The sequence below is a fragment of the Lithobates pipiens genome, unplaced genomic scaffold, assembly GCF_037356315.1.
Source record: "Lithobates pipiens isolate NorthernLeopardFrog02 unplaced genomic scaffold, aLitPip1_a1.2 Scaffold_10, whole genome shotgun sequence".
Taxonomy (NCBI): Eukaryota; Metazoa; Chordata; class Amphibia; order Anura; family Ranidae; genus Lithobates; species Lithobates pipiens.
The window spans coordinates 31783855-31808655 of record NW_027507686.1 but is presented as its reverse complement, the minus strand read 5'-3'; the positions used below and the strand labels follow the sequence as shown (position 1 = coordinate 31808655).

The 24801-nt window shown below is 46.2% G+C and overlaps 1 protein-coding gene across 3 annotated transcripts in view; it reads left to right on the top strand.

Annotated features, from left to right (window-relative positions):
* CDH16 (cadherin 16) overlaps positions 1–24801 on the top strand; it is a 124742-nt gene that overhangs the window by 14678 nt on the left and 85263 nt on the right. For all 3 annotated transcript variants that reach the window (XM_077453384.1, XM_077453382.1, XM_077453383.1), the window contains exons 3-6: positions 3584–3664; positions 8297–8437; positions 11880–11997; positions 17516–17659. In XM_077453384.1, the coding sequence (XP_077309510.1) occupies positions 3584–3664; positions 8297–8437; positions 11880–11997; positions 17516–17659 (484 nt within the window). The remainder of the gene's footprint in view (positions 1–3583; positions 3665–8296; positions 8438–11879; positions 11998–17515; positions 17660–24801) is intronic.

Here is a 24801-nt window from a genome sequence, read left to right as displayed (position 1 = left end):
AAATTTCCTGTGCCTTTGTAGCTCACACATCCCCAAAACATCAGCGATCCACCTCCGTGTTTCACAGCAGGAATGGTGTACCTTTCATCATAGGCCTTGTTGACTCCTCTCCAGGGGCAGACTGTCAATTGGGTACTGGGGCACTGCCCGAGGGCCCCATACCACTAGGGGGCCCCATCAGGGTTGCCAGCCTCAGTAAAACCAGGGACAGTATGTAAAAAATTTGTGTTTTTTTTACATCTGTCTTTCAATTGTCCCTTACCGACATCCTTTTGGTCTAAAAATCCTGAGATTATAGCTGCCCCACCTCTCCAGTACCTTCTCAGCCAATAGAAACATGTCTGCGTGTACTGTGTGATTGTATACTGTCTGTGTGTATACTGTGTGGCCCCATAATCTGTGATTGCCTGGGGGCCCCATAATCTCCTATTGCCCGGGGGCCCCATGAGTTGTCAGTCCGCCCCTGCTCCTCTCCAAATGTACTGTTTATGGTTGTGGGCAAAAAGCTCAATTTTGGTCTCATCACTCCAAATGTGTACCAGAAGGTTTGAGGCTTGTCTCTGTGCTGTTTGGCATATTGTAAGCGGGATACTTTGTGGAATTTGTGTAGTAATGGCTTTCTTCTTGTGACTTGACCGTGCAGCCCATCTTTCTTCAAGTGTCTCCTTATTGTACATCTTGAAAGCCACACTACATGTTTTCAGAGAGTCCTGTATTTCACTTGAAGTTTTGTGGGTTTTTCTTTGCATCCCGAACAATTTTCCTGGCAGTTGTGGCTGAAAGTTTAGTTGGTCTACCTGACCGTGGTTTGGTTTCAACACAACCCTTCATTTTCCACTTCTTGATTAGAGTTTTAACACTGCTGAAAGGCTATTAAAGGTAACCATCCTCCCCTGTGATCTCTCTGCTTGTAATTAGTGTGTGTGTATAAAAGGTCAATGAGTTTCTGGACTCCTGACAGACCCTTGCATCTTCCATCCAGTGCTGCACTGATGTTTCTGGATTCTGAATCATGGGGAAAGCAAAAGAATTGTCAAAGGATCTGTGGGAAAAGGTAGTTGAACTGCATAAAAAAAGAAAGGGATATAAAAATACGTCCAAGGAATTGAGAATGCCAATCAGCAGTGTTCAAGCTCTAATCAAGAAGTGGAAAATGAGGGGTTCTGTTGAAACCAAACCACGGTCAGGTAGACCAACTAAGATTTCAGCCACAAATGGCAAGAAACTTGTTTGGGATGCAAATAAAAACCCACAAATAACTTCAGGTGAAATACCGGACTCTCTGAAAATATGTGGTGTGGCTGTTTCAAGATGTACAATAAGGAGGCACTTGAAGAAAGGTGGGCTGCATGGTCGTGTCGCCAGAAAAAAGCCATTACTACGCAAATGCCACAAAGTATCCTGCTTATAATAAGCCAAACAGCACAGAGACAAGCCTCAAATCTTCTGGCTAGGGATGAGCCGACCACCCCCCGGTTCGGTTTGCACCAGAACCTTCGAACTTACCTAAAATTTGTACAAACTTTAGATCCTATTAAAGTCTATGGGACTCGAACGTTCGAAATCAAAAGTGCTAATTTTAAAGGCTAATATGCAAGATATGCAACAGACAACACCAGCAATAAGGGGTATCTTCAGGTGTATGCTGTGTTGGAGGCACACAACACCCACTAATGCCTGCAGATGCCTTTATTATAGAACACCAGCAATAAAGGGTAGATACAGGTGTATACTGTGCTGGAGGCACACAACACCCACTAACTCCTGCAGATGCCTGTATTAGAGAACGCCAGCAATAAAGGGTAAATACAGGTGTATACTGTGCTGTGCTGGAGGCACACAACTCCCACTAACTCCTGCAGATGCTTGTATTAGAGAACTCCAGCAATAAAGGGTAGATACAGGTGTATACTGTGCTGTGTTGGAGGCACACAACACCCACTAACTCCTGCAGATGCCTGTATTAGAGAACGCCAGCAATAAAGGGTAGATACAGGTGTATACTGTGCTGTGCTGGAGGCACACAACACCCACTAACTCCTGCAGATGCCTTTATTATAGAACACCAGCAATAAAGGGTAGATACAGGTGTATACTGTGCTGGAGGCACACAACACCCACTAACTCCTGCAGATGACTTAATTATAGAAAAACAGCAATAAAGGGTAGATACAGGTGTATACTGTGCTGTCGGCGCTGTGATTGGCCAAGCATGTGGGGTCACAGCGCATGCTTGGCGAATCATGAGCCAGCAATGCACTGCGATGGCCTAGTGCATAATGGGCCGTTGCCACACAAATATGGTGCGAACGGTCCACAAAGTTCTGAATTCTCCAAACAGACGAACGGCCGATGTTCGAGTCGAACACTGAGTTCATCCCTACTTCTGGCACAAAGTCATTTGGAGTGATGAGATCAAAATTGAGCTGGAGAGGTGTCAACAAGGCCTATGATGAAAGTTACATCATTCATACTGTGAAACACGGAGGTGGATCACTGATGTTTTGGGGATGTGTGAGCTACAAAGGCACAGGAAATTCGGTCAAATTTTTTGGCAAGATGAATGCAGTATGTTATCAAAAAATACTGGAGGAACATTTCCATCATCAGCCAGGAAGCTACGTATGGGACATACTTGAACATTCCAACATGACAATGATCCAAAGCACAAGGCTAAGTTGATCTGTCATTGGCTACAGCAGAATAAAGTGAAGGTTCTGGAGTGGCCATCTCAGTCTCCTGACCTCAATATCATTGAGTCACTCTGGGGAGATCTCAAACTTGCAGTTCCTGCAACAGCCCAAGAATTTACAGGAACTGGGGGCTTTTTGCCAAGAGGAATGGGCAGCTTTACCATCTGAGAAGATAAAGAGCCTCATCAACAAATACCACAAAAGACTTCAAGCTGTCATTGATGTTAAAGGGGGCAATACACGGTATTAAGAACTGGGGTATGTAAACTTTTGATCAGGGACATTTGGGTAGTTTCTGTTGTGATTATGGTTTAAAAAGGGTAAACACAGTTGATTGATAATAAATGGCTTTAGCCAAACACTAACCATGAGTGAAAGAAAAGTTTTTGTGTTATCATTCATATTTCTGAAAAATGCCAACAAAATCCTAAATTCTGGCAGGGTTTGTAAACTTATGAGCACAACTGTATAATAATAGTGTAGGACTTTAAGGGGACATTAGAGTGTAAGCTTTGCTGGTGCAGAGACTGATGTGACTGGCTCTGTGATCTCTGTACAGCACTGTGGTATATGTCAGAGATATATTATTATACACGATATATAAATGTATAATAATAGTGTAGGACTGGGATGGGACATTAGAGTGTCAGCTCTTCTGGCGCAGAGACTGATGTAGCTGGCTCAGTGTACTGCACTACGAAATATGTCAGAGCTATTTAATTGAGAATGAGAAATACACTGAGAGGTTTATCTGTGTGCACTTCAAATATAATATGAATACTGATACAATGTTGCGATCTTTTATTGGATTTTGCAGACTGTCTGATCTTTTTATTCTGCTGTAAGAATTCATTGACAGATTGATATTTGGGGGTCTCTGTTTGGTGCAGGTCGGGGTCTCTTTTACCTCTGTGAAAAGGATTCGAGTCCCTGAGAACTACAGAGGGCCCTGGCCCTGGTATCTGACCAAGGTAAGGGGGGTAATAGATTCATACTTGTACATGCAGAATCGGTGTGACCTCGTACTCAGGGGGTGTTAGCAGCTCTCCTCTCAGTTCCCATAACACAGAAAGAGTTCAGGAAGAAGACAGGACAACAACTCCCAGACCTCAGGGGGTCTCTCAGCTCCGACTCTGATGACAGAGAGTCAGGATCAGACACAGGGAAGAATATAAATCCGTCTGGCTGCACAGTGATGATCAGATAAGATCTTGGCAGGAGGCCAGTCATGACTGGTATTCTTTATGGAAATGCGTTTAGTGCGGCAGCCCCACGTGAGAAGCAGCGATCATCACCTATCGGGTCACGGCTGGCGCTCTGACGTTCTTCCATCTGGCATTGAATACAATTTATCTGAGGGACACGTGATGGGGGAGCAGCACAACCTCTGACTATTCACGGGGACACAAAGCAGACATGTGGCGGCAGTGGCAAAACGCTTACAAAGACGCCAATCTTATTAGTGCAGGTGAATGGAAGGTGCATGGTGGTGAGCTTCTCACAATGTGCATTAGAAGCTGCAGCATGTCAGATAGAGCCCCGCATCATTCCTGGCTGGAGGACATCCAACAACATGTAGCGGGTGACATTTGGGATCAAATGTCACACGCATTGTAAATTTAGTTTTTGACCTCAGGACAATAAAGGTTCTGAGGGTTGATTATGTAGGTGGGCCTAACACCAGTCTGGCCAGGCTGTGTTTGGAAGTTCTGCCTGGCCATGTGAACGGTGAGGTGCACATGACAGGCTAGAACCAGGCCTGGTTGGATGTTTGGGTATGGCCCTCTCGGAGCCAATCAGTGAGAGTGCCGGGGCCCGCTGAGGAGTCTGGGAAGGGGTACTTAAACAGGTGTGGGTCACGTGTTCAGGAAAAGGAGTTTGTGAGACCCCTGGGGTCTGTTCTGGTTCCAGGATCGGGGTAGCCCCGTGAGGGGTCCCGGTCACGGGGTGCTCGACATCCCGCAACATGTTCCTGTGGAAGGCCCCTGATAGACCTGTCTGGCCTGGTGTAGGGATCCGTCTGTTCCCGAGTCTCGGAACCTGCTGGTCTGAGGCGCAGTAACCGAGGGGGGATTCAGAGTGTCCGGGTGTGCTCTCGGCTTGGAGGGACACCACAGCTTGTGGAAGTGACCGGGGGAGGACTCTTCAGAGGAGGGCCAGCAAGTGGCATCCTGAGAAGTGCCTGGTTACTGAGTTGGGAAGGACATTGGCGAATTCACGCTTTTCCAGTACCATTGAGAAGGGAAACGTTTCAAGGTACGGTTGGAAAAAGGTTCCTGTATACCCTCAGTTGATTGTTCAAGTTTTGAGTCAATGTGCTGACTGCCATGATCTCTGGCTAGAGGTCTGTTCAGCCTTGAAGTACCCAGCTGCGAGTGGCTACTCTCTGGGTGGAAATAGAGACTTTACTAAACCTGCAGTTTAAGGTGCCCGAGTTCTTCACCCGTGCCCTCTGTTCCCTAAGAGACTGTGTTTGTGAAAGTTCTACTGCAAAATAAACCTTTTTGGAAGGACTTTATCTGTGTCAGTGTACAAGTCGTTGGGTATCAACCCTGGGAACCCCTAGACGCGGAGGAGCAGGCCAAGAGAAGGTAACTGGTAAGCCCATTAAGTCAAGGCCGCACAGCAAAGGTTGTGGCCGCTACAAACATCTAGTTCTTTCCTCCTCAGTTTGACTGTCCCCGGTCCGCCCCTTTCAATCATTGTAATTCCTTTAATTTAATCATGGAGGCTCAGCATCACATGTGGGTGTTACCTATGTAAATACAGCATAACAGGGAACACCCACTCCTCCAGACTGACACCTACCCATCAAGGCTTGTTGATATTTGCATAACTCCTCCCAAGAGCCAGCCCACTGCTTGCATCAGGACTAAGAGCTCTTAAGAGGAATACTGAGGCAGCCCCTCCCACCGGGCCAGGATCTGCCTGCATTGCATAGAGAAGCACAGAGACTCAGTGATGAAATCACTGGATTTAAAATGAGGTATATATGAAATCAGGAAGCATGTTAATGACGGGGGAGGGGAGGAACCAGGGAAAGCAAAATGCTTTCTTAAGGTGGGAAGGTAATACCTGCTTTTCAGCAGCAATGCATCGGCATTTTATAACACTGGCAGTGGTGGCTGGTGCTCCATTTTGTGGGGGTGGGCAGCAAACACCCCCTACCCCCCCCCCCCCCCCCCCCCCCCGGCAAGGACCACACTTACCCCATCCAGGTCGTGGCTTTCCCAACTTCTCCTCCTGGTTTTAAGATCTGTCCCCTGTCCTGATTGGCCGAGAGGAGAAGCCAGAAGACAATAGAGAATATTGATTGGCTAATGCCACAAGTGGGTGGGCCCAACCTTGGCCCAACTTTTTGAAACCAATTAGAGCCTCAGGCTCTAATCATTTGCTTAATAAAAAAAACAACTCACAGGAACCTATGAGTCCGGCACTCGGCATGGAGGTTAGGGGCCCCTGTGCCCCTTATGGACCGACTGCTGCTGAATACTGGTGAGGGAGTGGTGAGACAAAACTGTTGGCACTTTTTGTCTTGCAGCGCTGCAGTCCTGGAAAGAATTTACAGCTGCAAAGTATCTGCATTTAGTCGTATGTTCCCTCCATATTTTTATGGTCCTCACCACTCTATGTAGGAAACATACTGGTGGGTTAATTGATGTCAACATATAAAAATATTGAATAAAAAAAATAATAAATATAAACTGGATATGAAGGTGCCTACAGAGCCCGGAAAATCCATCTGACCTATACATACCCTGATCAGGATCACCCTACAGATATACAAATGTCCTCCAATCAACATGCAAACATTTGGCTCCGCAGAGGCGGTGCCTTTCTGAGCACTGTCTGCCCTAAGAAGCCCCACCCACCTGCTATAACCCATGATATTTCATTCACTATTATAACATTTATTAACAATGTTTTTATGGCTCGGATGTTGTGCCTCATCGAGGCTGTCATCATCCATTTGCCACAATGATGGAAGGGTTCAGTACATGCAAACTTTATGTAAATCCTAACAATGAACGCATCTTCTACCCTTTGGTCTGATAAATATTCCTTTGGAAATGTTTTATTATTGTCATATCTGTTCAATAAGTTCAAAAATACCCATTCATCCTGCCAAAAGTCTTGGAGTTGATGACTTCCTGTGCTCTCCGACTGGTATCAGTTAGCATTGCCCCCTACTATCCCTGTGGACTACAAAACAACCCCACTCTATATTTTGGAGATGAGAAGAGGGGAAGGTGTTCTCTAGTCCTAACACGTTTTGGTCTTAGGGTGACATCACTGTTCCTCCATAGACACTGTACATGTACTTACCATGGGTTGGACCCCCCAGACCCTGTCTCTACCTATGCGGGGGGTTCCCATAACATCTACTGGTTGGCCTTACCCAGACTCCATCTGTAAATATGCGGGGATTGCCTATCACACCCACTTTACTGGTTGGCCTTGCCAGACTCCACCTGTTAGTATGCAGGGATTGCCCATCACACCCACTTTACTGGTTGGCCTTGCCAGACGCCACCTGTAATATGCAGGGATTGCCCATCACACCCACTTTACTGGTTGGCCTTGCCAGACGCCACCTGTAAGTATGCAGGGATTGCCCATCACACCCACTTTACTGGTTGGCCTTGCCAGACGCCACCTGTAAGTATGCGGGGATTGCCCATCACACCTACTTTACTGGTTGGCCTTGCCAGACGCCACCTGTAAGTATGCAGGAATTGCCCATCACACCCACTTTACTGGTTGGCCTTGCCCAGACTCCACCTGTAAGTATGCAGGGATTACTCATCACACCCACTTTACTGGTTGGCCTTGCCAGACGCCACCTGTAAGTATGCGGGGATTGCCCATCACACCCACTTTACTGGTTGGCCTTGCCAGACGCCACCTGTAAGTATGCAGGGATTGCCCATCACACCCACTTTACTGGTTGGCCTTGCCAGACGCCACCTATAAGTATTCAGGGATTGCCCATCACACCCACTTTACTGGTTGGCCTTGCCCAGACTCCACCTGTAAGTATGCAGGGATTGCCCATCACATCCACTTTACTGGTTGCCTTTACCCAGACTCCACCTATAAGTATGCAGGGATTGCCCATCACACCCACTTTACTGATTCGTCTTACCCAGAATCCACCTCTAAACATCCTGGGATCATGCATTCACAGCCCTGATCCCCACAACTAAGTTTTTTTTAAGTAACTGCACACGATCCTGGGGCATGGTCTGGGACACAGCATTAGTAGGACAGAGGACCAAGGTGGGGGACTGTCCTGGCAAATCTGGAACATTTGTCATGTATGAGTGCAGTGAGTGAGCATTGTCACCCTAGGACAGAAAGTGTGTTACTGGCAGAATCACCAGGTGAAAATGAAGGGAAAAAGTCAGAAAAAAGAAAACAAATGCAGCCGCCACATCCAGTGACTGGTAAGACACAATATAAGACATTCTTCTTGGGTTTTTACACTTTGATGCCATGCTCTCCCGAAAGTCCCTCCGCTTCTTTCCCCGGTCGCCCGCTGCCAATCTTTTTTGCACTGGCCAAACCCTTCCTCTCTGACCTCACCGTAAACTCTCTTCTAGATAGAAATGGCAGCAGATGTCTGGCAGAAGGCAGTGCTGGCTGGGAACGAGGACGGAATATTTGAGCTGGATCCAGTCTCAGGACTTCTGTGCGCTCTCAAGCCCTTCGATCGGGAGGAGAAGGCGAACTACACCATAACGGTATTCTGGTCTTGGTGCTTTCATATCCGTCAGAAACAGTGTGGATATCAAGTAGCTCTGAATGTGTGATAGAACAATGGGCATCATGCTTAACTCACTCCAAGCAAACTCACTTTGAGACCCCTTTCACACCAAGCCGCCTAGAGGCGCCAAGAGGCGCAATTCGGCCACTAGCGGGGCGGTTTTAACCCCCCTCTAGCAGCCGAAAAGGGGTTAAATCCGCCCGCCAAAGGCCGTTGGAGCGGCGTATTGCTGGCGGTATCGCAGCGCTGCCCCATTGATTTCAATGGGGAGCAGAGGTGGAGGAGCGATGAGTTCACCGCTCCAAAGAAGCTGCTGGCAGGACTTTTTATGACGTCCTGCCAGCACACCCACTGCTCCAGCGTGACAGCGCTCGGGCTTTCACACTGGAGTGAATGAAGCCGCTTTTTTCAGGCGCTATTTTTAGCGATGTAGCGCCTGCAAAAGACCCGCAGTGTGAAAGGGGTCTAAGACTGCTGTATAACAATCAGAGCAATGATCTTTCTTATGTTATTTCCAGAAGAGCATTTCAGTCTTTTAACAAGTATAATTTTTCAGTAAAGCTCCAGCTCTTATCATTAAAAAGCTGCCTTTGTGCCCCAATCAGTGACTTTGCCTAGGCTAAGATGATATCATCGGTCTGCTGCAGGCAGAAGGAAGCATTTCCTCAGTCTCCCCTCCCCAAGTGATCAGGCTGCAACATTGTAACTTTGTAACTGGAACTGGGTTCTGTTTAAAGTGGAGCTTTCAGTAAGACCCGGTTCACACAGGGGCGACTTGTCCGGCGACTTAGCCGCCGGACAAGTCGCGCTCCATTCTGTACAGTGGAACAGTTCTAATAGGACTCAAACGAGCGTACATATTTGCCAGCACATCATGGATCAGCAATTTCCATCCAAAAGGTTTAATGGAAAGAATCACATCACAAAAGAAAGTGCAACATTTCGGGGCCGCGCAGGACCCCTTTGTCAGGCATGTAACCCTATCACACTGCCTGACGAAGGGGTCCTGCGCGGCTCCGAAACGTTGCACTTTCTTTTATGATGTGATTCTTTCCATTAAACCTTTTGGATGGAATTTGCCGATCCATGATGTGCTGGCGAATATGTACGCTCGTTTGAGGTTTCCAGGACCCAACTGGTAATCGCTGCACACCCACTACTTTATGAGCCACAAATACCAGGAAAGTGTGTGATAGGAATATCGATTTGACTAATAGGACTCAAGTCGCTCCGACTTAGAAAAAGGTTCCTGCACTACTTTGGGGTAACTTCAGAGCTGCTTGCATTGACTTCTATACAGAAGTTGTTTTGGAAGCTGCGCTGAAGTCGCATTCTATGCATTAAGGTGAAAAACCTCCTTTAGTGTAGCAGCCCCCCAGTGCCCCCGCTTTACTCACCTGAACCCTGTCTTTTCTGTGTCGGGAATGAGCACACCAGCTCCAGCTGATGTCTCCTGTCTTGAGTGGATAGATTGATAGCAGCTCAGCCATTGGCCGCTGTCAATCAAATACAATTATTTTTTTTTAAGCCCGTGGTGAACACACTCAGACTCCACCCGGTGCAAAAAAAGTGCACACCAAAAAGTGAAACACAAAACGTGCACAGGGTGTACACATGGTCCTCCTCCAAAGAGAAGGGACCCTTGCCCTGATCCCCTGGGACCTGGGGTACTTCACATGATCCATCTGGCCGAAACCAGATGGACCCTGTTCCCTGGGAGGTCTGCCGAAACAGACTACCCCATGTAGTAGGTGAGTAGGGTTGCCACCTGTCCAGAATTCCTCTGGACAGTCCAGGTTTTAAATCATGTGTCCGGGTTTCAGGCGCACTGAAACCCGGACACATTATTCAGACTGGGCTGTGGCTCCCCAAGTAATCAAGATAGTCACACACAAATCTGTTGCCATCCAGGAACTGCTGGCGGCTGTCTGGGGGCAGGTTCAGCATCACTGGGGTGCAGGGTGATAATGTCAGCAAGAGAAATTTGGCCACACCCACATTTCTCAGCAGGGAGACCCTATGAGAGAGGGTGAACTAAGCCAGAAGGCCATGTCCACCCCCCTCACAAGACTTTCAGGGCAGGCCCGAGGACCTACACCCTACTCATCAAACGTGAAACAAAGTGTACATCCAAGCAAAAAAAAAGAGAACGTGACAAGACACAAACACACAAATAGTTAATCAAATCCAATGACGCGGCAGCCGGGGACGGGGCCGAGTCCTGCTGTCTGTGTCAATAGACGCAACAGCAGGACACAGGAGCACGCCCAACAGGGCACTCCAGTAGCAGAGGAGCCAGGAGCGCCGCTGAGGGACCCCGGAAGAGGAGGATCGGGGCCACTCTGTGCAAAACCAACTGCAGGTAAGTATGACATGTTTGTTTAACCACTTGCGGTCCGCGTTATAGTCGAATGACGGCCACAGTGCGGGCCTGAATTTCTTAGAGGCCATCGTATGACGGCCTCCCCTTTGCATGCACCCTGCGTGCGCTGTGATCACCAAATCATTGAGACTCGGGTGATCACAGATCCGAGTAAGGGGCTGCTCCCAGCCCCTTACCATGTGATCAACTGTCAGCCAATGACAGCTGATCACATGACAGTGTGAGGATTAAAAAAAGCTGATCACCGGCTTATCTGCAAGGGACATTGGTCCCGAAGAGGAACAGGCAATTATGCCTCATCTGTGCCCACCAGTACCCCCTGCCAGTGCCACCTGCCTTTGCCACCTGCCAATGCCCACAGTGCCCACCAGTGCCACCTATCAATGCCCACGAGTTCCTCCTATCAATGCCCACAAGTGGCACCTATCAATGCCCAATCAGTGCCACCTAACAGTGCCCATTATTGCCATCCATCAGTGCCCATCGCTGCCACCTATTGGTGGCCATCAGTGCTGCCTCATCAGCGTACATCAATGAAGGAGAAAAATTACCTGTTTGCAAAATTTTAAACAAAATATATAAAAATAATAATAATTTTTTTAAACAAATTGGTATTTTTACATTTTTTTTAACAAAAACTAAAAATCGCAGAGGTGATCAAATACCACCAAAAGAAAGCTCTATTTGTGGGGAAAAAATGATAAAAATGTCATTTGGGTACAGTGTTGTATGACCGTGCAATTGTCATTCAAAGTGCATCAGTGCTGAAAGCTGAAAATTGGTCTGGACAGGAGGGGGGTTTAAGTGCCCAGTAAGCAAGTGGTTAAAAAAAAAAGTGCCTTTAGATATCCTTTAATGGTGTGAAGAAGCCTTCACTCAATAGTCAGTATTTAGGGAAGGGAGGGTATTTGGTGGCCTCTCCTTGGTTTTCATTCAAGTGACAGTGCAATAAGGTGTGCAGGTGGGGAGGTGATATGAGAACTATGTATTGTCCACCACATCGAGGAAACCGTACTTCCCTGTTTTTGGCACACAGGTGATTGGAGGTAACAAAACCGTGACGGTAAATATAGACGTGATGGATGTAAATGACCACATACCGGTCCTGGACCAAAGCACCTTACATGGCATCGTCTGCAGAGGAACACGAGCAGGTCTCTACAAATTTCTTTTACTTCACTAAAACTAACATGCCACCTTCCACGCCGGCCGTGAGGATAAGTGAATGTTCACCTTAGCCGAAACTGTTGTGAAATGTCACCATATCAGTGAAACGCATTGGAGTCAGTGGGGTGGTTTTGTAAGAAGTACCCTTCTTTACTCCTTTTTGGTCTGTTTAATATACCAAAAAAGTGCTCCATCTGTTCTATAAGTGCCAAAAATACATGTTCATCCTGCCAGAAATCCTGTGTTTTTTTTCAGCCTTGCCAGTTATGTTGTTTCTAGTTCACTTTTGTGTACTACAGAACACCCCCCCCCCCCCATGTAGTTGAGATGGTAACAGCGGGGAGTGTTCTGTAGTCTGAAAATGCTTCCTGTACTAAGGTGACAGCTCTGCTCCCCCATAGATGCAGTACAGTGAGAGAGTGTTGTCACCCTAGGACAGGAAGTGTGTTAATGGTAGGATAAACAGGTGAAAATATTTTTTGTTCATTCTGTTGGAATTTGATGTTTTTACAGAAAGAAAAATACAAAATAAACAATAAAAAAAAAATCAAATGAGAATGTAATTTTGTTTTATACTTTCTTGTGTATTAGACGGTAAAGTAATGTTTATATTTAAATATAATTTATATTTATTGGTATTTAATTGTTAACAAAAAAAACACATTCCTATTGTTTTCTTGATTCTCTAAAATTGTTTATTTAACTTTTTTGTTTTATTTTCTTTTTGTGAAAACATCAAATAACAATAAAATACAATAAAACAGAAACACTTTACAAAGCAATATGGGAAGAATTTTATAAAGATATTTTTTAAAGAAAGTTTGGTTAAAATATAGTGAAATTAGAGGCCAATTCTGCCAAAATTTTGGCAAATGTGATGAGTAATTTTGAAGCCCAATCCAACTTATCTGAAATCACTCCTCTCCAACTACTTTTTACATTTCGTACATTGTCTATTTGTTCTACAGGTGTCACACCAGTATGTGGTGACTGCGAGAGGTTCTGATGATGGGGAGAACACTCTCACCAATCGTGTCTCTGGCGTTTAAATTTGCCATGCTCACCTCACCTAACCCCCCCCCCCCCCCCCATACAAGTCTTCATTCTGGCACACAGCCATTTCCAGGTTCCTCTGAGCAACAGGATACCTTGCCCAAGCCATCCCTTGCCTCCATTGTCTGCTGAGCATCCAGTTACTATGACCCCTGTGTACTGCACTGACCGCTGCATACCCGTGTCTCCAGTGACCCCTGCACTCATTTGTCTTCAGAGACTCTATGACCTCTGTGCGCTCCTGTAACCCCAATGTCTACAGCGATGTCTACAGCGATCCCTGCATTCCTGTTTCTGGTGACACCTGCACTTCTGTGTCTCCAGTGACTCCAGCTCTTCGGTGTCTCCACTGACTCCTAAAACCCTGTGTCTCCACTGACTCCTGCACTTCTGTGTCTCCACTGACTCCTAAATCTCCGTGTCTCCAATGACTCCTGCTCTCCTGTGTCTCCACTGACTCCTAAACCCCTTGTGTCTTTAGTGACTCCTGTGTCTCCAGTGACTCCTGCACTTCTGTATCTCCGCTGACTCCTACCCTCCTGTGTCTCCAGTGACTCCTGCACTCCTGTGTCTCCAGTGACTCCTGCACTCCTGTGTCTCCAGTGACTCCTGCCCTCCCGTGTCTCTGGTGACTCCTGCCCTCCTGTGTCTCCTGAGCTCCTGTGTCTCCAGTGACTCCTGTGTCTCTGGTGACTCCTGCCCTCCTGTGTCTCCTGAGCTCCTGTGTCTCCAGTGACTCCTGTGTCTCTGGTGACTCCTGCCCTCCTGTGTCTCCTGAGCTCCTGTGTCTCCAGTGACTCCTGTGTCTCTGGTGACTCCTGCCCTCCTGTCTCTCCAGTGACTCCTGCGCTCCTGTGTCTCCAGTGACTCCTGCACTCCTGTGTCTCTGGTGACTCCTTCACTTCTTTGTCACTAGTGACTTCTGCACTCCTGTGTCTCTGGTGCCTTCTGCCCTCCTTTGTCTTTGGTGACTCCTGCAACCCTGTGTCTCCATTGACTCCTGCAATTCTGTGTATTTGACTCCTGTAATGCTGTGTCTTTAGTGATTCCTGTATTGCTGTGTCTCCGCTGACTCCTGCATTCCTATGTCTCCAGCAACCCTGCACTCCTGTGTATCTAATGACTCCCCCACTGCTGTGTCTCTGCTGACTTCTGCACTCCTGTGTGTCTGCCGACTCCTGCACTCATGTGTCCCCAGTGACTCCTGCACTCCTGTGTCTCCAATGACTCCTGTGTCTCCGGTGACTCTTGCACTCCTGTGTCTCCAATGACTCTTGTGTCTCCAGTGACTCCTGCACTCCTGTGTCTCCAGTGACTCCTGCACTCCTGTGTCTCCGGTGACTCCTGCACTCCTGTGTCTCCGGTGACTCCTGCACGCCTGTGTCTCCAATGACTCTTGTGTCTCCAGTGACTCCTGCTCTCATGTATCCCCAGTGACTCCTGCACTCATGTTACTCTTGCCCTGCTGCGTCTCTGGTGACTCCTGCCCTACTTTGACTCCTGCACTGCTGTGTCTCTGGTAACTCCTGCATTCCTGTGTCTCTTGTAACTCCTGTACTGCCGTGTCTCTGGTGACTCCTGCACTCCTGTGTCTCTGGGGAGACCTTCACTTCTGTGTCTCCAGTGACTCCTGGCCTGCTGTGTCTCCAGTGATACTTGAACTCCTGTGTCTCCAGCTACTCCTGCACTCCTGTGTCTCCAGTGACTCCTGCACTCCTTTGTCTCCAATGACTCCTGCAATCCTATGTCTCTGCCGACACCTGCACTCCTGTGCCTCCAGTGACACCTGCACTCCTGTGTCTCCAATGACTCCTGTGTCTCCTTTGAATCCTGCACTACTGCTTCTCCAGTGATTTCTGCACTGCTGTGTCTCTGGTGATTTCTGCACTGTTGTGTCTTTGGTGATTAATGCACTGCTGTGTCTCCAGTGACTCCAAAACTCCTGTGTCTCCAGTGTTTCCTGCAATCTTGTGTCTCTGGTTTGTCCAACACTCCTGTGCCTTCAGTGTCTCCTGCCCTCCTGTGTCTTTGGTGACGCCTGCACTCTTGTGTCTCTAGTGATCCCTGGACTCTTTTGTCTCTACAGACTCTATGACCCATGTGCTCTCCTGTGGCTCAAGTGTCTCATCCTGTGTCTCCTGCAGTCCCAGGTCTCCTTACACTCTGTGTCTCCAGTGTCTGCACTGAACCCTACACTACTTTGTCTCCTTGGACTCTGTGACCCCAGTGGCCCCAACACTCCTGTGCCTTCAGTGACTCTTTGTTCCTTGTGCACTCCAGTGACCGCTGTGTCTTCAGTCCAGTGTCCTCAGTGACTCCTATGCTCCTGCATCACCAGTTTATCTCACAGCACCCTGTGACTCCACAGCACCTTGTGGCACCCTGAGACCCCAGAGCTTTCTGTCCCATGCAGTCATCCCAGAAACATCCTTTATTGTCATGTGACTCCATTGTGCCTGGAGCATCTCTTTGGAACCTGTGTCTCCCCCCAGCCTCAGGTACACCCCTGTATTTTCTGGACTGCCTCTCTCTAGGGATATGGACCCCTGCCCATGGCAGAATTCAGGTGGTTAATGTGGAGAAAAGCCATGGAAATGTTCATTATATTTTCAGTGCTCCCAGGGGCAGATTAACCCTCATATTGTTCCCAGTGTGTGAGGCCGAGGGGCCAAGGTGGGATTAAATTACCCTTTAATAGATGACATTCTGGAGATGGAAACAAAGACGGAAAGTACAGTAACACATGTGACTGATTGTTCCAAGTCCTCATGTGGCGGTGGGGCTGTGATGGATGTCAGTGCAAAGCTTCCCACACACCACCGGCCACCCGCTAAAATGTCAGCACAGAGATACCGGCCCATTATAGCCCACTAATCTCTCCGGCCAGCTTGTCTTATCAGCAGCCGATAGCTACAGCAAATCCCCCAACTCCATCCAGAGCTGTTCCCAAAACTTCCATGAGAGCTAAGAAAAGACCCCCACAGCCCCCCCAAGTATGATATTATGTCTCATTGTTTCCTTTCTAGTTTGTTTCACTTCTGGCAATCGAGGGTAAACAAACAATTCTCAGTGTGGGAGGGGCAGAGACACAAACTACTGCAGGATATCTCACCATTGTGGGAGGGGCAGAGACACAAACTACTGCAGGATATCTCACCATTGTGGGAGGGGCAGAGACACAAACTACTGCAGGATATCTCACCATTGTGGGAGGGGCAGAGACACAAACTACTAGAGGATATCTCACCATTGTGGGAGGGGCAGAGGCACAAACTACTGCAGGAAATCTCACCATTGTGGGAGGGGCAGAGACACAAACTACTGCAGGAAATCTCACCATTGTGGGAGGGGCAGAGACACAAACTTCTGGGAGGAAATATCATCTTTGTAAGAGGGGTAGAGACACAAACTTGGGGGGAGGGGTGTTGAATCTCACCATTGTGGGAGGGGCAGAGACACAAACTACTGCAGGATATCTCACCATTGTGGGAGGGGCAGAGACACAAATTACTGCAGGATATCTCACTATTGTGGGAGGGGCAGAGACACAAATTACTGCAGGATATCTCACCATTGTGGGAGGGGCAGAGACACAAACTACTGCAGGGAAATCTCACCATTGTGGGAGGGGCAGAGACACAAACTTCTGGGAGGAAATATCATCTTTGTAAGAGGGGTAGAGACACAAACTTGGGGGAGGGGGTGTTGACTCTCACCATTGTGGGAGGGGCAGAGACACAAACTACTGCAGGATATCTCACCATTGTGGGAGAAGCAGAGACACAAACTACTGCAGGATATCTCACCATTGTGGGAGGGGTAGAGACACAAATTTCTGGGGGGAAGCTCAACATTGTAAGAGGGGTAGAGACACAAATTTGGGGGGGGGGGTGTTGAATCTCACCATTGTGAGAGGGGCAGAGGCACAAACTACTGCAGGGAAATCTCAGTTTTGGAGAAACTGTCTACATTTTGACACTTTGAGGCCCCATCCCACCGGGCACCTGTGTTGGGGGGGAGGGGCATGGTCTGTCCCATCGCATTCCGAGCCAGTCAGGGGACCCCTATCCACACACAGGCATGCTCTACTCTATGAGTGACATAGTGACTTGAAGCCTAATTTGAGAGACAGGCCGCACAGGCCCCCCTGGAGCATTAGCGAGGTCATAATTGCAACCTCTGCAACCTCTGATGCTACGCCTAGGGAGTGATCGATGACCAGGGAACGCTGCCAGTGGCAACATGCTATGAGCTGTTGTATACTGAATGGGACATTACCTGGGCTGTTGGGTGGTAAAACTGGTTATGTGAATATCAGGTGACCCCAGTGTTGTTGCTCTGTGATGAAATTATATGGTCACCATTGATGTTTTCTCTGTACAACCTTCATCTCTCTTATAATGAGTGGACACTATCTTCTCCTTACATACGTTGTGTTTTATATCATTGTAGGGGTCTCATTCTTGCATGTCGTGGCCACAGACGGAGATGACCCAACCACAGAGAATGCCGACTTACGCTACAAAATCATCCAATCAGATGGAAGCTGGTTCCACATAGATCCAAGGACAGGAGCGGTGTCCTTAACAGAGCAAGGTGAATCCCCGTATGTATAATAGATGACTCTGGAGTGGTACATCAATCATGAACCTGGGATGCAGGGCCTTTCAACGTTATGTTTCTATAATTAGTCTTGTACAGGTTTACAGGCTCCTCTCCTGTACTGAAATGGCTTATGCCCCATACACACGGTTGGACATTTGGATTTTTTCCGACAGATTTTGTCCTAAACTGGTGTTGCATACACACGGTCGGACAAAATTGTCGGAAAATCCGATTGTTCGCAATGTGATGGCGTTTGTTCGTTACGACGAGACTACGTTGAGGCTAGTAGCCAATAACTTTGGTCTCATAATTTGATATGTGCATGCGTGGCACTTTGTGCGATCGGAATTCTCTACAAACGATCGGAAAAAGTCTGATCACATTTTTTTGATGGAAAATTTGAGATCCTGCTCTCAAATTTTTTCCAGCGGAATTTGCGATGGAAAAAGTCAGATAGAGTCCACACACGATCGGATTATCCGGCAATATAAACCGATCGGACCTTTTCCATCAGAATTTCCGACTGTGTGTACAGAGCATAACTCTGATTTTACTGCACACTGCGAGCTTCTCACAATGTGCATTACAAGCTGCAGTAAGTCAGATAGAGCCCACCTTATTTTATTTTGTGGGTGGAGTGAGTCTGGAGAGCAGCACAGCCAGCCTGAGTCTAGGGAGAGGAAAGGAAACTAGTACTACAACTCCCTGTTGCATTTTTCTTGGAGTTGGGAGTCGGACACGTGTCTGACTCACTAGCTCGGGCTGCGGGGCTGTCCTGGGCGCACCGCTGGCTGCAGTCAGTGCATGCAATAGAAGTTGACTGCAGGACAGGAACATCACCATTACCACCCCCCCAGGACTGGAGGAGGCCATGCAACTTGCAAGGAGGAGGACCTGTCGTGTTGAGCTAAGCCTATAAGCCTAGGCTGACTGTATATATATATATATATATATATATATATATATATATATATATATATATATATACAGTATCTCACAAAAGTGAGAACACCCTTCACATTTTTGTAAATATTTTATTATATCTTTTCATGTGACAACACTGAAGAAATGACACTTTGCTACAATGTAAAGTAGTGAGTGTACAGCTTGTATAACAGTGTAAATTTGCTGTCCCCTCAAAATAACTCAACACACGGCCATTAATGCCCAAACTGCTGACAAAAAAAGTGAGTACACCCCTAAGTGAAAATGTCCAAATTGGGCCAAAGTTTCAGTATTTTATGTGGCTTCCATTATTTTCCTCTTGGGCATGGAGTTCACCAGAGCTTCACAGGTTGCCACTGGAGTCCTCTTACACTCCTCCATGACAACGTCACGGAGCTGGTGTATGTTAGAGACCTTGCGCTCCTCCACCTTCCATTTGAAGATGCCCCACAGATGTTCAATAGGGTTTAGGTCTGGAGACATGCTTGGCCAGTCCATCACCTTTACCCTCAGCTTCTTTAGCAAGGCAGTGGTCGTCTTGGAGGTGTGTTTGGGGTCGTTATCATGTTGGAATACTGCCCTGCGGCCCAGTCTCTGAAGGGAGGGTCTCATGCTCTGCTTCAGTATGTCACAATACATGTTGGCATTCATCTTTCCCTCAATGAACTGTAGCTCCCCAGTGCCAGCAGCACTCATGCAGCCCCAGACCATGAGACTCCCACCACCATGCTTGACTGTAGGCAAGACACACTTGTCTTTGTACTCCTCACCTGGTTGCCACCACACACGCTTGACACCATCTGAACCAAATTAGTTTATCTTCGTCTCATCAGACCACACGACATGGTTCCAGTCATCTTTAGAAGAGGCTTCCTTCTGGGACGACAGCCATGCAGACCAATTTGATGCAGTATGCAGAATATGGTCTGAGCACTGACAAATTGACCCCCCCATCCCTTCAACTACTGCAGCAATGCTGGCAGAACTTATACGTCTATTTCCCAAAGACAACCTCTGGATATGATGCTGAGCACATACACTCCACTTATTTGGTGGACCATGGCGAGGCCTGTTCTGAGTGGAACCTGTCCTGTTAAACCGATGTCCGGTCTTGGCCACCGATCTGCAGCTCAATTTCAAGGTCTTGCCAATCTTCTTATAGCGTAGGCTCTCTTTATGTAGAGCAACAATTCTTTTTTTCAGATCCTCAGAGAATTCTTTGCCATGAGGTGCCATGTTGAACTTCCAGTGACCAGTATGAGAGAGTGAGAGCGAGTCACTTGAAAAGATATAATAAAATATTTACAAAAATGTGAGGGGTGTACTCACTTTTGTGAGATACTGTATACATATATATAATTGTGTTTTATGATTGGTCCCACCTACTTTTGGCCCTGTCCCCCCTCCACCCAAATATGAAAGCTGGAGACGCCACTGCAGAACGGGCAGCCTGAATATTTAAGGGACTCCAGCCAATACCTGGGGAGGTGTGCCCAGAAGGTGGTGAGAAAGCTCATACATTGTCTGACGCCTGAGCTGCAGTGTTCCTGGGTCCAGTCCTGCAGGATGATACTCTGCCCCCTGGTGCAGGGTTTTAGGGGAAGCCTTGGGGAAGGCAAAAAATGTCCCAGCTAGGCTTGGCTGAGAGGGCATATTTGCAGATATGTGTCCAGGGATCAAGCTGTGTCTGGAAGAAGCTCACTGGGAAGAGTCAGAAGGAAGTTGGTGGGAAACCAACTGTCCTATGGTGGTGTGAGTCTACATCTCCATCACTGGTGGATATGGGCAGGTGGCAACCAATGATCCTGTGGCTATGTGAGTAGAAGACCTCAGTGCTGAAGGACTATGTGTAGCGTTCAGGTGTACTGGACACCAGCAGCAAAGAGATCCCGTGGAACATTCAGCCTTGTACAGTGCAGCCAACAGTGTGTTCAATGCAGAAAAAAATAGAGGAGTCCTCAAGTTATCCAGTTCTACAGTTACTGGGGTATCCCATATTCCCTCTCCCTATCCCAGTTTATCGTTACCAATAAAAAAAAATCTAATTCATGCAGCCAGAAATGGAGGAGTCCTCAAGTTATCCAGTTCTGCAGTTTCCCTGGTACCCCATTCTCCTTTTTTCTATCCCAGTTGATCATTACCAATAAAAAACCCTAAAAATAACCCCTAGATTTTTTTTTTGCGGCAGTGGAAGAATGAAGAAAATGATGTGTGCCTGGCTGTGTGAGCTCTAAGGGGGAGATAGGATTGCATCAGTGGGTCCTAAAGGTATGCGGAACACCAGCATCAGTATGACAGCCAGGGAATTAGCATTTTCAGAGGGGTTGTACATTCCCGCTGTGACAGGTTTGCTTTAACCGATGAATAATAAAACTTCTTTCACCTCAAACAGCTAATGAAAATTGTGTTGCTAATGTTTCAAGGCCCCTTCAATTCGCCTCGCTGTCATAGTGACAGAAAGGAAAAGTACAAGCAGCGGCGTTTTATGCCTTAATTACCATCCGTGGCTTGCCTGACACGTGACGTTCATTAATTCATCCATACAATGCACTCATTTTCTGTATGGATAGAAAATGCCAAGGACGGTTAGTTGTCAGAGAAGTGAACTCCAGATAGATAATGTTTCCAATCCGCACTTTACTCATCGTCAATGCCACGGGTCACTCGAATTGTGTGAGTCACGGAGGCCGTCGCTTGCAGCGGGATCAGTGAATGGGCCTCAAAACACAGGACTGAGAGGTTTGTATGGGGGATGAATGGTCTCTGATTCACTCTATGAAACAAAACTCCAATGATAATATTTTATGAGTCAATTATTTTCTAAAATAAAAATTTGAATAAAGATACAATGTTACAAAGTACGCCTTTCATAACATGTGAGCAGACTTGACAAAGATTCAGTAAGCAGAATTATTATAGCAAATTGAGGAAAGATACATTATATCTGATGAATAGAAGATTTACTCAATAGGGGAGATTTACTAAACTGGAGCACACAATTATCTTCTAATTTCAGCTTGTTCAATAAAGCTTTTGACAATAAAAACTAGAAGCTGGTTGGTTACTATCCAGAATCCACAGGTGCACCAGATTCTGTGTTCATGGATTTTAGTAAATCTGCCCCAATGTGTGGGTGTAAATCATAATAACCTCATTGGGTGGGGGTATTGATAAATAAGGGAAGGGGAAGGGGGGGGGGGGGTGTAACAGGGTGTAGCCCCTTTAAGATACTTCCTCCTTCATTGGCCTCCTGGCACCTGCCCATTGGTGTCATAGGTTACATAAAATTGGGGAGGTTTCTGGATTGTTTGATGGAGAAGCCAACAACTCATGGATTGATTTTTTTGTGTCTGGACCTCAACAGCAGCAATGTTGTATTCTGGTGCCAAAGTACCACCATACCACCATCGTAATCATGGAATTTTAACAGTAAAGAATTTTGAAGTTTACAGGTGCACTCTGGCATTTGCAGTATTTGGAATATTTACAAGGTGGGCAGGAACCCAGCCATTTAGCTGGCACATCTATGGGCCGTATTGGACAAGTCAAGCTTCTCTCCTACCTTTTTAAGATGTAATCTGGTGCCAGGATACCTTTTGGGAGAAGCACTGGGACCACTCCCAAACTGGGGAGGTAAGACTCATCTTGAGAAATGCCAGAACAATGTTCTATCTTCTGCATTGGCACAAGTCTCTCTCCAAATATGACAGCTGCCACCAGTGCACCTATAAACGTTAAAATTCTGTATTGTAAAAAGTCCTTTGTTACGATGGTGTATGGTGGTACTTTGACTCTCTCACTTAAGTCCCGTACACACGACCGGACTTTTCAACATCCAAAGTCTGACGGAATGATTCCGGCAGACTATTCGATCGTGTGTGGGCTGCAACAGACTTTTGATTCGCAAAAGTCTGACAGACTTTAGAAATGGAACATGCTTCAAATTTTTCCGCTAGAACTCCGCCGGACCCAGTTCCTACAGAAAAATTTGCTCGTGTGTATGCTATTCCGACGGACTAAAACCGACGCTAGGGCAGCTATTGGCTACTGGCTATGAACTTCCTTATTCGAGTCCAGTCGTACGTCATCACGTTCGAATCCGTCGGAGTTTGGTGTGATTGTGTGTGGCCAAGTCCGCTCATTCGGAAAGTCCGTCAGAACTCTGTCAGAACTCCGGCAGAACTCCTTTGAAAGTCTGTCGGACATAAGTCTGGTCGTGTGTACGCGGCATAACATAAATTGCCCATGGAACTTTGAAAGAGTTGCACCAAAAAACAGTAAATCACAGAATTCTCAAAAGAATAAAATTTTTATTCACATATTTAAAATCATGGTAAAATTATGTTATTCTATATATGCATATAGAAATAGCCAGTTGATATTCGGACACTCGACGCATTCCATAAAGCAATATTCACCTCTTCAGGAGAGTTACATTTAATAGGATATCGGTAGAGAAACCATGTCAATTAATTTATCAAAAAAAAAAAAACATTTGACAGAAAAGGTATCTGCTAAATAGTAAAATTTCCTCAAGGGCAGTAGCCAAACAAAGCATAGCTTATCTACCAACATACAACATAAGTGAAAATCAAAACTCCTTTTCTGGCAAATGGAGTGCAATGGAGAAGCGGCATGGTAGGCGCTCTGTCCGGGAGCTGTAGACGGGGAAGGAGATCACAAAACAGGTGCCACATGGTGGGAACTATCGGCCAAGAAGTTGAAATGTAATAGGTAACTAAAATAAAATATATAAGGACAAAACAATTAGACAAAAATCTGAAACTTTATCGACAATTAATGGGAGTAACCAAAGTGTGAGTAGATGAGTATAGCCCTAAGGAAAGGGGCACAGAAAAAAACATTACTGAATCCTATAAGATGGTTGAAACCCCAAAAGCCAAAAAAAAAAAGCACTCCAATTAGAGCAAAAAAAGACCCACAAACCAGACAACCAAAAACCGTGTACACCATAACAATTTATGAATGCTGTGCAGCCCAGCTGCCTGCATTTTGAAAAGCAATCATGCTGCTTTAGCAACCAAGGATGCTGTGGGTCACAGGTCGGAAGGTCTTTTTGATGGTCATATAGAGAGATGTCTTATTAATGGTTATGTAGAGTAATGTCTTATTGATGGTTATATAGAGAGATGTCTTACTGGTGGTCATGAAGAGAGATGTCATATTTATAGTCAATAGGAGAGATGTCTTATTGATGGTCATGTAGAGAGATGTCCTACTGATGGTTATTTAGAAAGATGTCTTGTGATGGTCATGCGAAGAGATGTCTTATTGATGGTCATGCGGAGAGATGTCTTATTTGATGGTCATGTAGAGAGATGTCTTATTGATAGTTATATAGAGAGATGCTTTGTTGATGGTAATGTATCTTATTGATGGTCATGTACAGAAATGTCTTATGGATGGTTATATAGAGAGCTGTCTTTCTGTTGGTCATGAAGAGAGATGTCATATTTTATAGTCAATAGGAGAGATGTCTAATTGATGGTCATGCAGAGAGTTGTCATATTTATAGTCAATAGGAGAGATGTATAATTGATGGTCATGTAGAGAGATGTCCTACTGATGGTAGTTTAGAAAGATGTCTTGTTTATGGTCATGCAGAGAGATGTCTTTGTTAACGGTCAGGTAGAGAGATGTCTTATTGATGGTCAATAGGAGAGATGTCTTATTCATGTCATGGTCATGTAGAGAAATATCTTGTTGATAGTCATGTAGCGAGATGTCTTATTGATAGTTATATAGAGAGGTGCTTTTTGAGGGTAATGTATCCTATTGATGGACATGTAGAGAAATGTCTTATTGATGATATCAGATAGATGTCTTTTTTGAAGGTCATGTAAAGAGATGTCTTATCGATGGACATGTCAAGAGATATCCTATTGATCGACATCTAGACAGATATTTTTTTGATGGTCATGTAGAGAGCTGTCTTATTGATGGTTATATAAAAGATGTCTTATTGATGGTCATGAAGGAGATGTCTTTTTGATGGTCACGAAGAGAGATGTCTTATTGATGCTCATGTAGAGAGATGTCTTATTGATGGTTATATAGAGAAATGTTTTGTTGATGGTCATGTAGAGAGATGCCTTGTCGATGGCCATTTAGAGAGGTGTCTTATTAATGGACATGTAGAGAGATGTTTTTTGATGGTTATATAGAGA